Source organism: Haliotis cracherodii, unplaced genomic scaffold (genome assembly GCF_022045235.1).
Source record: "Haliotis cracherodii isolate W230 unplaced genomic scaffold, xgHalCrac1.p SCAF_18, whole genome shotgun sequence".
Classification (NCBI taxonomy): domain Eukaryota; kingdom Metazoa; phylum Mollusca; class Gastropoda; order Lepetellida; family Haliotidae; genus Haliotis; species Haliotis cracherodii.
The window spans coordinates 17,796,199-17,810,860 of NW_027266273.1; the positions used below are offsets into that span (position 1 = coordinate 17,796,199).

The 14,662-nt window shown below is 44.9% G+C and overlaps 1 protein-coding gene and 1 pseudogene across 1 annotated transcript; both read left to right on the top strand.

Annotated features, from left to right (window-relative positions):
• Positions 1-98: 98 nt before the first annotated feature.
• On the top strand, positions 99-14,579 carry LOC139466076 (protein N-lysine methyltransferase METTL21A-like). Its single transcript, XM_071248087.1, has 4 exons — positions 99-304; positions 5,985-6,130; positions 7,808-7,919; positions 14,194-14,579. The coding sequence occupies exons 1-4, from the start codon at positions 181-183 to the stop codon at positions 14,577-14,579; spliced, it is 768 nt and encodes a 255-aa protein (XP_071104188.1). The 5' UTR covers positions 99-180.
• Positions 8,975-12,010, top strand: LOC139465981 (mucin-19-like; annotated as a pseudogene).
• Positions 14,580-14,662: the final 83 nt, after the last annotated feature.

Genomic DNA, 14,662 nt, shown 5'->3' on the forward strand with positions numbered 1-14,662 from the left:
TTTATTGAATAGTTTTACTGATTTTAATTTATCATTAAATAACACTAGTGGTTAGGGATATAAAATTCCTAGCAACTTCCTACTTCCGGTGTAAACAATGCGCGATGAACAGAACACGTGCTTGATTTTGGTTAGCCAGATCGCTGCGGAAATTATTTGGCGCTATGCGACTCATATGAAATGTTACATGTGAAATTTTATTGTCTTTCGCTCACTCTTTATAATATAGTCGCTGGTGAGGATTCGAGCTACTGCAACAAGTTTACCAACGACTGTCACGCAATGGAACATCAGACTGAATCAGGTATCGACTCATTTTGAATTTAGTTAATGTTTCACTTGTAATGTATAAGTAATCAGATTAGATAAGACTAACAAGGGTACAGTTTGTGTCGCTGTGTGAGAATCAGTGTCACTTTATTTACTGTTCTGTTGAAAGATTTCCTCTGAGACAGAATTTATTAGATGTTCTAACTTCTATCATATCTACATATGTCATGGGTTATTTAGTCAAAACGGTCACATGCACATCAGGCAAAACGGTCTAAAAAGAGTCATGCCCCTTGTCAGATTCTAAAGGGCCACACCAAAAAGTAAAAAGGGTCACAAGCCCAAAGAGTCAGTATTAAATATAAAAAGATACATTTTGTAAGTTTAATATCTTTATTCATTTTATAACACATATCTTTACAGTAGGCATCACAAAGTACATCTTCTTTTGAATGGCACTATCAGGGTTCTTAACCTGGGGTCTCCCTGCTTATCCTGCCCATATATTGTTTTAGGTACAAATTCACCAAGGGTGATGATTTGTGAGAGAATATGAGATTAAGGGGGGCATCTCACATATGACATAATCAGTCGGTGAACATGGTGAACATCTCATAAAGTAAAATGACACAACTAATTGGTCAAATATATTTACATGCGCTGCACTGAGTGAAAACCCTTTTTGATAAATACGCCTGGAAATTAATTAAGTGTCACCCTTATTCGACCATGTTTGTCTTACTACATTGTGTCACTTGCGTCTAGTCCTAGGAATATGATGGAAAAATAGATGCCATCAGTTAGATATAACTAAACAATCAATCAACTTCCCATGCCAAACCAAGCTAAATTCTTTAAGTGGCATCAACGTTCTTACCTGTAGAAATACTCAATTACTCCACCTAATGACAAGACAAACAATCAACCTACCTTGCTCCACACTTGAAAGTATCTCTATTAAAAAAGCTTAGTAAAAAAACAACACACACAGGTTTCACTGTTGATCAAAGTTTATTGTAAATCCTTTGGATTAATGAAACAGAGAAAGCAAACTAATAGAAATTAACCCTATTTTTTCTATATTTTTATACCTTTTCATTTGTCCCTTTTGACCTGTTCCCCTATGATCCATATTCTGGTGCCTTGCCTTGTTCTATACATTGTAATTAGTTGTAACAAATGTTATATTTGGGATAACACTTTCTTAGTAAAGTACAGATTCTCGTACTTTTTGGGGTTGTTACATTTGTCCACTTTCTAAATGGGATTGTGTATTCATAGCTTTCGGCCATTGGAGCCGTGCCAATTTACACTTGTCAGAGGAGTACACAAAGTATGTGATCCAGGCTGACAATTGTCGAACTTTCAATTTTGTGGAAATCTTGGTTGCTGAGGTGGGTTAGATTGCTGACTTTGTGTGCTGGGAACTAAGTGCCTCACTGTGGCAGTGTGGGTTCGAATCCTGGACGGGGCTCAACCCAAAAAGGTATGAGAATCTGTACTTTACTATGTGTTATCCCAAATATAACATTTGTTACATTTCACCACTTACTAAATGGCATTTTAGTCGGGATGGGAATCAACCCAAAAAAGTACAAGAATCTGTACTTTATTAAGAAAGTGTTATCCCAAATATAACATTTGTTACATTTCACCACTTTCTAAATGGCATTGTGTATTCCTAATTAGTTGTATTTTGAGTCCTTGTCCCTGTTCCCATGGTTACTGGTAAAGCCCAATTGAGCCAGCAGATGAACTTGCACAGTAGTGGTGTTTGATAGACTTGAATCATGCTTGATTAGCTGGTTCCGTGTCATTTCGTATCCTGCAGTTCTATAACTCTCCGGTTGTTTCGTAGCCCAGACTGCTTATACACTACCATGACTACCATATACATATTTGTGCTTCACAAATTTGCAGATACAATTACGTAAAAACGTTACACAAATTTGTTAAGATTGGAGCCAAGTTCTGTGTTAAAATATGTTACCGAAGGTATCCACTACCACAGGGGGGGGGGGGGGGGCACGAGTGGCCCAGTTGTCTAAGGCGCCGCGATTCACTGTGCAGAGTTGAGTCCCTTGGGCACGCCAGAAAACGATGATTGTGGGTTCGAATCCCTGTTTGCCCTGATTATGTTTCTAGGTTTGTCAGCACCACTGAGACCTGCATCACTTCCTCTCACATAAAGCTGACACGCCGTGACATAAAAGGAATACTGTTAAAAGCGGCATTAAAGCCAACTCACTCACTCACTTCCACATTAGGATGATCATGATGGTAGGTACCGTTTCTGTGGTTACTTATGTTTAATGTTACTGTTATGTGAACCACTTAATATACATTCTACTGAACATGTAACTAGCCAGGTCGACATTTTTTGTTGGGTGCTGACAGACATTCCTGTCCTTGAAAAAAGCCTTATTTTTAATAAATGGAGGAATAAAGGGATACTAACTGATCCAGGAATACAAAACTACTGAGTCTTGAACTGTTGAAAGTACCGGGATACAAAATGACCTGTTACAGATTTTCCTGGTCTCCCTATAAATAATATTTGTTCTGTTGTTTATAATATATAGATCATATCATGTGAGTGTGTTTTTGGAATGGTTAATAACCTGTATTATGAAATAACATTGTATTTAGCGAGTCTAAATCCAACTGTTTTAGATTGGGAAAAAAAACAAGGCACAGAAATCTAGAAGCCCAAATATGAAAACTCATCCCGATAGGTTAACTGGTGTCCTTGCTAAATTGTTTTCCCAAAATTGGAAAATGTCTCAACTACATCCCTGTGAGACACTGATGTTCTTTATCTTTGACTATTGTTTTGATAAGGATAACAATTATCCCAGTTATTTCTCCAGATTCTTTATGGTTGAATCTCACCAGATCACTGATTGACAACAATGATGCCGTATTTGTTGTAGTACCTGCCTGACCTTTCATATTTGCATCCTTATCCATTTATGACCCCAATGGATACCTCTTCCATCTACTGCTTTGTCCAATTGAGAAACCTCACATTATAGGATAATTGTGTCTATGTGGATGAACATGGTTCTACAAATTGTGTTCAGGTAGCAGTATAATGAGTGCCATAGAAAAACCACAGGTTCCATTCAAAATTCTCAAGCCAACTATAGTCTGGAAGGTAATTTATGGTACCGACATTTACTACAATATCTGAAAAACTATCGGACCTACTCCAGTCAAAGTTGGTATGAGATTATTAAGCAGTCATACATAACTGGACATACTCAACTCGAGAGGGTTCACAGGAATCACGCACGTTGAGACGCCCAATGCTAACACTGTATTCACGCGTGCGTGATTCCCGTGCACCCTATCACACACAGCGATAGTTGAGTTGATTGGTTCAACTGTGTCATATGGCCCTGTGACGCAGGGGTAGCATTATGCAGATTGCTGTTTCAATGAATACTCGTTCCACCCATGACGAACAGGTCTGGTTGAATATAGTGATAGCTAAATAGACAGATTTTGTATTCATGCACCGATTGTCTTTAAATGTAATATCCAGTTATGTATGACTGTTTAATAATCTCATACCAACTTTGACTGGAGTAGGTCCGATAGTTTTTCAGATATTGTAGTAAACGTCCGTACCTTAAATAACCTTCTAGACTAGAGTGAACTATGAGACTTTAGTTTCACACCTTTTATGTTTCACATATTTTTTTATTACAGAAATGAAATACTTTCATGTATGTTTTTCTTCTCCATTCATGATGTTGATAATAAGAAATCGATGATTAATCTTTATTTATTTTGTTTTCTTTTGCAATTCAGTGATCAGTCTTCATCCTATTCCCAACAATAGATTTGACTGACATACTTCAAATTTCATATTCCAAGTAGCAATATACCTAACTTTCCTTGAGTGAAGGGGATTTTATGAGGGTTTCTTTCAAAAATGCATAAAACTGCATGAGCTGTGTGACTGGGCATTGAAACTTGCGACTAGTTAAGTTAACATGGTCAATTACAGACAACACCATGTTTCTAAAAAGATTTATTTAGCCACTGTTAACATGATAAACACTTGGACATTGTTTGTCAATATTTCTATGACTGATATGATCATAATGAGTATATTCATATGAAATCATCAATGAAATGAAAGTTTTGAAAATTAAGCATAAGCATGTTTCTGCTTTATATTGCCTGTGAGCTAAAATATGTCATGGCCTTTTTCTTGTTTTAAATTTTTTCTCAAGATTTGTATATCCTCTACATTATAAGAGTAGGGATAAAATGTGCAAAAATAGTCTGACTTGAATTCCTGCACAGTTATTGAAATTGAACAGCTGAATAACCAAGAGGTCCTCCTGACTGCTACATTTACCGTATTCGACATAATAAGCGCCCTGCTCTAATAAGCGCCCACAGCGATATTTACTAACATATTTGCTGGCAAACAATCCCAATTAGCACCCCTTCCGATTGATCAATGTACAAAAGACTTATTTATTCACGTATAATACGCAATTAAATTCTGGAAAAATAAATTTGTCGTATAAAACATTTCAGGCTGTCAGCATAAACCACGAAATTTATCTTTCAACTCTGTTTTTTTCCCACCAAAATAACATTCTATTAAGATCCCCCTATTTCTAATTTTGAGAGCGCCCTGGGTGCTTATGACATTGAAAATGGTAGCTGATATTGTTTTCCTGCAACTTCTATTCAAAATGTGTTTAATACCAATTTGCAGACGATTCAGTCCATTTCTATAAACTTTCGTTTTTCCAAACCTGTGGTATGTGTTTGTATGTGATGAGTGACTGAGTAGACACAATTTCTGGAGAACAATTTCTTTATTTTAATGTAATGGAGTTGTTTCGGTATAGATCCTGAATAATGAACATTGTACAGAATATACTGTAAGTCTTGAAATTAATGCGAGCATAAATTAAATGCAAAAAACGCTAGTGGTCTTTGTTCGCATTAATGAAAATTTGCATTTATTTCTCCAAATTGACTATGAACAATAAGATGAGCCTCACTGCACTCTTTGGATAGTGGAAATACCAACTTGAATATATACACAAACATGGTTTATTGAGCAGCAGTTGTAACAAGTACATAGCAATGTCATTTAAAGAATAGAAATTAGACAATAGGCATCTGGTGAGTTGTCACTGCTGGGGTCAAGAGTTCTACCAACTCGTATCAAACTATCCATCATTGACCACTCCAATCTGTGAACTGTTGTTGGTTCTATTATCTTATTGCCTTTGAACCTCGCCAGTACAAAATATACATAGAAACTGTGTGTTGTTTTCAGGAAAATACTGTTTATTGTTATTACGGACATGCTTTACTCAGTGCTAAATAAGCTGTGCTGCTTGTGTTTGATTGGATTAAGGTAAGGATATGTATCATTCCACTGGGGATGGGGTGGGGGTAGTCGCATTGATTTTGAGTCGCATTTTAGGCTAGGGGTCAGCAGTCATATTAATGTGGAGACGCATTAATTTCAAAATTTACAGTATGTAGTAGGTGGAAGATTAACAGTTACAACAATTGCATACATGAGAGAGATTAACATGAGTAAGTTTAATAGTGACAACAGAAGGAAGCTTTGATAAGAAGTTGTTTTCCCTAAATTGTGTCTACTTTGTCATCCGTCAACGTCTAACTAACGCCTATCAAACAACTGATGTCTGACTGATGATGTCCCCCAGGCACGGCGCTAGCGGTGGTTCCCTACACCGAGGGACGCCTGCTGCCCCACCACCGACCCACGCGGGACTTCCACCTGGGGGGACATGACATCCACATCCAGCAGGACTGGGGGACCCTGGGGGTGGCTGCTGTGGTCTGGGATGCTGTGAGTAGTGATGAAGTGGTCGTTGTCGGCATGGGTACTGCAGATATGTACCCAGGTTCTTTTGGAGAAACAGAAATGTGGTCAAACCACAATCAGAATACAGAATGGTACCCTGGGATAGATCCCTTCCGAAGTTCACTGAGCTGTTTCCTTGCATGCTTGCATAGATGAGACTACCTGTGTGCCAAACCACGGTACACAGTCATCTAAATGTCTTAAATGAATCATGTAGTTTCATTTTGGCTGGACTAAGGAGTCCATGCATAGTCCAATCAAAATCGCGTAACAAAATCAACATCTGGTTTGTAAACAACAAAGATTTCAACCTGCAGATTTCGGTCGACTGTAGGTTTGGCACAGGATGTGTACCGTCAACTGGACATTGACAGATATTTCCAAATCATTTTATGTTTTAATCAAGGTGCTCACATGATTTGATGCACTTCACAAGGTAAGACCCGTTTTATTACAATATAGATCTTGATCATCGATCAGATTGTCTTGACTGGGCGCCACCATTTTGTTTGAAGCAAATGCAAGTGATGTGAGATGTGGAATCTGATTGGTCAATAGAAGGGACATAACTCGTCTTATCCTCTGATGGCGCTACGATAAAGCCCAGAAAATCCAGTCTAATTTGGCAAGGATGGAAACTGGACTTTTACAGTCAGTCAACTCCCTTGCCTTGGGAAGATGAATGAATGTCTCATAACATGGGGGATTTTCTTCGTTCTCTGAATCAGAACTAACATTATGTTGTTGTATGAGATGTATTCCAGGGAGCTATGTAAAAACGAGCATACCCAGAGCTATATGTGCTGAAATTCACTCATAATCAGCATGGCGAACCAAACAAAAGGAACTTGGTTAGGTGAGGAATATGGGTCTGAGGTACCCTTCTGTATTCTGAATTAGGGTCCACGTCTGTATACCCAAAACAGCCGTGAGTACATATCTGTTGTACATATCTTCAGCGTAAGTAGTATGGCCTGACTGGTTGAATGTCCTCATGCTCACAAATGTTTTTATATGTAAACAATGATCAGGTAGCAAATAACATTGACATTTCAGATTAGTTATGAGTTATGAGACATCTGAGATATGAGACATCTGAACATGGTGCCATGTGACCCACATTTGTTGAGTATCTTGAGCAGTTTATATATTTAGAGGAGTGAGTTGGATTTAACACCACTTTGAACAGTATTCCAATTATACCACGGCGTGTCAGCTTAATGTGGGAGGAAAGCCCGAATTGATGCAGGTCTCAGACGTTAACCATCTTGGTGAAACCCACGAGCACGGACATGGTGCTGACAAACCTAGAAACAACTGAGGCAAACTGTGTTTTGAACTCATGATCATGTTTCTGGCATATCCAAGGGACACATTCACAGGAATGCTTTTGGGATTTGATTTTCTATTTTGTCCACATCCTCTTTTCTTTAGTCGAGGGGATCAGTAAACTAATTATAAAATGTATTACCTTATAGCCTGACTTAAGGGATGACATGTAAGTATGAGTGAATTAATGAATATATATCTTAGTTTTTGAGGGTAAGAAAAAATGTTGATAAATTTTAGTGAAAACACAGCAACTTTTAACACAGACATAGAAATTCTCACAAATAGTGTTATTAATGTGCTCATAGAGATGTTTTTCCTGCATGTTGTCAGGCCATTGTGCTGTGTGAATACCTGGAGCTACACCCAGAAGTTGTGGGCCAGAAGCAAGTGGTGGAGCTGGGGGCAGGGACAGGCCTGGTCGGCATTGTGGCATCGTATCTAGGTAAGATGGAGCTAGGACAGGCCTGGTCGGCATTGTGGCATCGTATCTAGGTAAGGTGGAGCTAGGACAGGCCTGGTCGGCATTGTGGCATCGTATCTAGGTAAGGTGGAGCTAGGACACGTCTGGTCAGCATTGTGGCATCGTATCTAGGTAAGGTGGAGCTAGGACAGGCCTGGTCGTCATTGTGGCATCGTATCTAGGTAAAGTGGAGCTAGGACACGCCTGGTCGGCATTGTGGCACCGTATCTAGGTAAGGTGGAGCTAGGACAGGCCTGGTCCGCATTGTGGCATCGTATCTAGGTAAGGTGGATCTAGGACAGGACTGGTCGGCATTGTGGCATCGTATCTAGGTAAAGTGGAGCTAGGACAGGCTTGGTTGGCATTGTGGCATCGTATCTAGGTAAGGTGGAGCTAGGACAGGCCTGGTCGGCATTGTGGCATCGTATCTAGGTAAGGTGGAGCTAGGACACGTCTGGTCAGCATTGTGGCATCGTATCTAGGTAAGGTGGAGCTAGGACAGGCCTGGTCGTCATTGTGGCATCGTATCTAGGTAAAGTGGAGCTAGGACACGCCTGGTTGGCATTGTGGCACCGTATCTAGGTAAGGTGGAGCTAGGACAGGCCTGGTCGGCATTGTGGCATCGTATCTAGGTAAGGTGGAGCTAGGACAGGCCTGGTCGGCATTGTGGCATCGTATCTAGGTAAGGTGGAGCTAGGACACGTCTGGTCAGCATTGTGGCATCGTATCTAGGTAAGGTGGAGCTAGGACAGGCCTGGTCGTCATTGTGGCATCGTATCTAGGTAAAGTGGAGCTAGGACACGCCTGGTCAGCATTGTGGCATCGTATCTAGGTAAGGTGGAGCTAGGACAGGCCTGGTCGTCATTGTGGCATCATATCTAGGTAAAGTGGAGCTAGGACACGCCTGGTCGGCATTGTGGCACCGTATCTAGGTAAGGTGGAGCTAGGACAGGCCTGGTCGTCATTGTGGCATCGTATCTAGGTAAAGTGGAGCTAGGACACGCCTGGTTGGAATTGTGGCATCGTATCTAGGTAAGATGGAGCTAGGACAGGCCTGGTCGGCATTGTGGCATCGTATCTAGGTAAGGTGGAGCTAGGACAGGCCTGGTCGGCATTGTGGCATCGTATCTAGGTAAGGTGGAGCTAGGACACGTCTGGTCAGCATTGTGGCATCGTATCTAGGTAAGGTGGAGCTAGGACAGGCCTGGTCGTCATTGTGGCATCGTATCTAGGTAAAGTGGAGCTAGGACACGCCTGGTCGGCATTGTGGCACCGTATCTAGGTAAGGTGGAGCTAGGACAGGCCTGGTCCGCATTGTGGCATCGTATCTAGGTAAGGTGGATCTAGGACGGACTGGTCGGCATTGTGGCATCGTATCTAGGTAAAGTGGAGCTAGGACAGGCTTGGTTGGCATTGTGGCATCGTATCTAGGTAAGGTGGAGCTAGGACAGGCCTGGTCGGCATTGTGGCATCGTATCTAGGTAAGGTGGAGCTAGGACACGTCTGGTCAGCATTGTGGCATCGTATCTAGGTAAGGTGGAGCTAGGACAGGCCTGGTCGTCATTGTGGCATCGTATCTAGGTAAAGTGGAGCTAGGACACGCCTGGTTGGCATTGTGGCACCGTATCTAGGTAAGGTGGAGCTAGGACAGGCCTGGTCCGCATTGTGGCATCGTATCTAGGTAAGGTGGATCTAGGACAGGACTGGTCGGCATTGTGGCATCATATCTAGGTAAGGTGGAGCTAGGACAGGACTGGTCGGCATTGTGGCATCATATCTAGGTAAAGTGGAACTAGGGACAGGCCTGGTCGGCATTGAAGCATTGTATCTAGGTAAGGTGGAGCTAGGCGCAGGGACAGGCTTGGTCAGCATTGTGGCATCGTATCTAGGTAAGGTGGATCTAGGACAGGCCTGGTCGGCATTGTGGCATCGTATCTAGGTAAAGTGGAGCTAGGACAGGCCTGGTCGGCATTGTGGCATCGTATCTAGGTAAGATGGAGCTGGGGGCAGGGACGCCTGGTTGGCAGTGTGGCATCGTATCTAGGTAAGGTGGAGCTGGGCGCAGGGACAGGCCTGGTCGGCATTGTGGCATCGTATCTAGGTAAGGTGGAGCAGGGACAGGCCTGGTCGGCATTGTGGCATCGTATCTAGGTAAGGTGGAGCTGGGGGCAGGGACGCCTGGTCAGCATTGTGGCATCGTATCTAGGTAAGGTGGAGCTGGGCGCAGGTACAGGCCTGGTCGGCATTGTGGCATTGTATCTAGGTAAGGTGGAGCTGGGGCAGGGACAGGCCTGGTCGGCATTGTGGCATCATATCTAGGTAAAGTGGATCTAGGACAGGCCTGGTCGGCATTGTGTCATCGTATCTAGGTAAAGTGGAGCTAGGCAGGCCTGGTCGGCATTGTGGCATCGTATCTAGGTAAGGTGGAGCTGGGGGCAGGGACGCCTGGTCGGCATTGTGGCATCGTATCTAGGTAAGGTGGAGCTGGGAGCAGGTACAGGCCTGGTCGGCATTGTGGCATTGTATCTAGGTAAGGTGGAGCTGGGGCAGGGACAGGCCTGGTCGGCATTGTGGCATCGTATCTACATAAAGTGGATCTAGGACAGGCCTGGTCGGCATTGTGTCATCGTATCTAGGTAAAGTGGAGCTAGGACAGGCCTGGTCGGCATTGTGGCATCGTATCTAGGTAAAGTTGAGCTAGGACAGGCCTGGTCGGCATCGTGGCATTGTATCTAGGTAAAGTGGATCTAGGACAGGACTGGTGGGCATTGTGGCATCATATCTAGGTAAGGTGGAGCTAGGACAGGACTGGTCGGCATTGTGGCATCATATCTAGGTAAAGTGGAACTAGGGACAGGCCTGGTCGGCATTGTGGCATTGTATCTAGGTAAGGTGGAGCTGGGCGCAGGGACAGGCCTGGTCGGCATTGTGGCATCGTATCTAGGTAAGGTGGAGCAGGGACAGGCCTGGTCGGCATTGTGGCATCGTATCTAGGTAAGGTGGAGCTTGGGGCAGGGACGCCTGGTCGGCATTGTGGCATCGTATCTACATGATCTAGGTAAGGTGGATCTAGGACAGGCCTGGTCAGCATTGTGGCATCGTATCTAGGTAAGGTGGATCTAGGACAGGCCTGGTCGGCATTGTGGCATCGTATCTAGGTAAGGTGGAGCTGGGGGCAGGGACACCTGGTTGGCAGTGTGGCATCGTATCTAGGTAAAGTGGAGCTTGGGGCAGGGACGCCTGGTCGGCATTGTGGCATCGTATCTAGGTAAGGTGGAGCTTGGGGCAGGGACGCCTGGTCGGCATTGTGGCATCGTATCTACATGATCTAGGTAAGGTGGATCTAGGACAGGCCTGGTCAGCATTGTGGCATCGTATCTAGGTAAGGTGGATCTAGGACAGGCCTGGTCGGCATTGTGGCATCGTATCTAGGTAAGGTGGAGCTGGGGGCAGGGACACCTGGTTGGCAGTGTGGCATCGTATCTAGGTAAAGTGGAGCTGGGCGCAGGGACAGGCCTGGTCGGCATTGTGGCATCGTATCTAGGTAAGGTGGAGCAGGGACAGGCCTGGTCGGCATTGTGGCATCGTATCTAGGTAAGGTGGAGCTGGGGGCAGGGACGCCTGGTCGGCATTGTGGCATCGTATCTAGGTAAGGTGGAGCTGGGCGCAGGTACAGGCCTGGTCGGCATTGTGGCATCGTATCTAGGTAAGGTGGAGCTGGGGCAGGGACAGGCCTTGTTGGCATTGTGGCATCGTATCTACGTAAAATGGATCTAGGACAGGCCTGGTCGGCATTGTGTCATCGTATCTAGGTAAAGTGGATCTAGGACAGGCCTGGTCGGCATTGTGGCATCGTATCTAGGTAAGGTGGAGCTGGGGGCAGGGACGCCTGGTCGGCATTGTGGCATCGTATCTAGGTAAGGTGGAGCTGGGGCAGGGACAGGCCTGGTCGGCATTGTGGCATCGTATCTACGTAAAGTGGATCTAGGACAGGCCTGGTCGGCATTGTGTCATCGTATATAGGTAAAGTGGAGCTAGGACAGGCCTGGTCGGCATTGTGGCATCGTATCTAGGTAAGGTGGAGCTGGGGGCAGGGACGCCTGGTCGGCATTGTGGCATCGTATCTAGGTAAAGTGGAGCTGGGCGCAGGTACAGGCCTGGTCGGCATTGTGGCATTGTATCTAGGTAAGGTGGAGCTGGGGCAGGGACAGGCCTAGTCGGCATTGTGGCATCGTATCTACATAAAGTGGATCTAGGACAGGCCTGGTCGGCATTGTGTCATCGTATCTAGGTAAAGTGGATCTAGGACAGGCCTGGTCGGCATTGTGGCATCGTATCTAGGTAAAGTGGAGCTAGGACAGGCCTGGTCGGCATTGTGGCATCGTATCTAGGTAAGGTGGAGCAGGGACAGGCCTGGTCGGCATTGTGGCATCGTATCTAGGTAAAGTGGAGCTAGGACAGGCCTGGTCGGCATTGTGGCTTCGTATCTAGGTAAAGTGGAGCTAGGACAGGCTTGGTTGGCATTGTGGCATCGTATCTAGGTAAGGTGGAGCTAGGACAGGCCTGGTCGGCATTGTGGCATCGTATCTAGGTAAAGTGGAGCTAGGACAGGCCTGGTCGGCATTGTGGCTTCGTATCTAGGTAAAGTGGAGCTAGGACAGGCTTGGTTGGCATTGTGGCATCGTATCTAGGTAAGGTGGAGCTAGGACAGGCCTGGTCGGCATTGTGGCATCGTATCTAGGTAAAGTGGAGCTAGGACAGGCTTGGTTGGCATTGTGGCATCGTATCTAGGTAAGGTGGAGCTAGGACAGGCCTGGTCGGCATTGTGGCATTGTATCTAGGTAAGGTGGAGCTGGGGGCAGGGGCAGGCCTGGTTGGCATTGTGGCATCGTAGCTAGGTAAGATGGAGCAGGGACAGGCCTGGTCGGCATTGTGGCATCGTATCTAGGTAAGGTGGAGCTGGGGGCAGGGGCAGGCCTGGTTGGCATTGTGGCATCGTATCTAGGTAAAGTGGAGCTGGGGGCAGGGGCAGGCCTGGTCGGCATTGTGGCATCGTATCTAGGTAAAGTGGAGCTGGGGGCAGGGGCAGGCCTGGTTGGCATTGTGGCATCGTATCTAGGTAAGGTGGAGCTAGGACAGGCCTGGTCGGCATTGTGGCATCGTATCTAGGTAAAGTGGAGCTAGGACAGGCCTGGTCGGCATTGTGGCATCGTATCTAGGTAAGGTGGAGCTGGGGGCAGGGGCAGGCCTGGTCGGCATTGTGGCATCGTATCTAGGTAAAGTGGAGCTAGGACAGGCCTGGTCGGCATTGTGGCATCGTATCTAGGTAAAGTGGAGCTAGGACAGGCCTGGTCGGCATTGTGGCATCGTATCTAGGTAAAGTAGAGCTAGGACAGGCCTGGTCGGCATTGTGGCATCGTATCTAGGTAAAGTGGAGCAGGGGGCAGGGACAGGCTTGGTCAGCATTGTGACATCGTATCTAGGTAAGGTGGAGCTAGGAACACGGACAGGCCTTGTCAGCATTGTTGCATCATATCTAGGTAAGATGGTGCTTGGGACAGGCCTGGTCAGCATTGTGGCATCGTATCTCGGTAAGGTCGAGCGCGAGACATGGACGTCTTCTCTCATTTAATATGCTGACACAGTGATCATTATCAATCTCATTAAAATCAGACCTTAGTTCTCGCTACCGCTAAAAAGAAATCTGAGGACATCCCAGTAGAGGTCACGTCAGAATGACCTTTCATCCGACCAATCAGAGTGTCGATTATCAGATCCTGAAAGTGACAGTCTGAATGGGATTTCTAATCATGCATCCTCGAAAACTTTAACACGGGGTATTCCGAAACGATAGTTACGGGTTTATCGACTGAATCCATATAATCTAGGCCATCTATTAGCAATTCCAGAATGTTTTTTTGTTCAGGTTTGAAATATTTAATTAAGAATTTGTCAAAATATGTTTTGAAGCATTGTTGCCAATTTCAAAATAGTGGCGCAAAGCACGAGAAAGCTGCCTTCTGATTGGTCATTCCATTGGTCGGTCTGACATGACCCGTAATGGGATGTCCTCAGATCTTTGTTTAGCGGTGGAGAGAACTAAGATCTGATTTTCATGAGATTGTGGCCATTATTGATATCACATCTCTGCTCTCTGTTGATACTGTGTCTGAACCTGACACACCCAAGATATAACGAAAATACTGTCCATAGTGGCACTAAACCCAACTCACTCACTCTCTATTATGGGCTGCAGGTGGTCATGTGACTGTGACAGAGAGGAGAGAAGCAATGGCTAATCTCAGAAAGATGGTGGACTCCAACACAGTGGACAGCTGTCCAGGCAGTATCACAGCGAAGGAACTGGACTGGACCACAGACTTGTCACCTCACCCACAGTATGATGTCATTCTCGGGGCTGATATCGTCTACATTGAGGACACATTCCAGGCGTTGCTGAGGACACTGGTGCACACAGCGAGAGAGGACACTGTTGTCCTCCTCTCATGTCGCATCAGATACGACAGAGATCTACACTTCCTCACACTCCTTGAGAGCCACTTTGTTGTGGATCAAATACATTATGATAAAAGTCGGGATATAAAAATATTTTCTGCAAAAAAAATAAAGATAAAGACTTAGATAGATTCATGTCATGATTGTACTCATTTAAAACGGTATGTGAATAGGACCCATGAAGATCTGGATTAGAATTGATCTTCAGT

Coding starts and splice junctions, on each gene's coding strand:
- LOC139466076 (XM_071248087.1), top strand. CDS start 181: ATGTTACATGTGAAATTTTATTGTCTTTCGCTCACTCTTTATAATATA. Junction 305..5,984: donor GGAACATCAGACTGAATCAG/GTATCGACTCAT, acceptor GATGTCCCCCAG/GCACGGCGCTAGCGGTGGTT. Junction 6,131..7,807: donor CTGCTGTGGTCTGGGATGCT/GTGAGTAGTGAT, acceptor GCATGTTGTCAG/GCCATTGTGCTGTGTGAATA.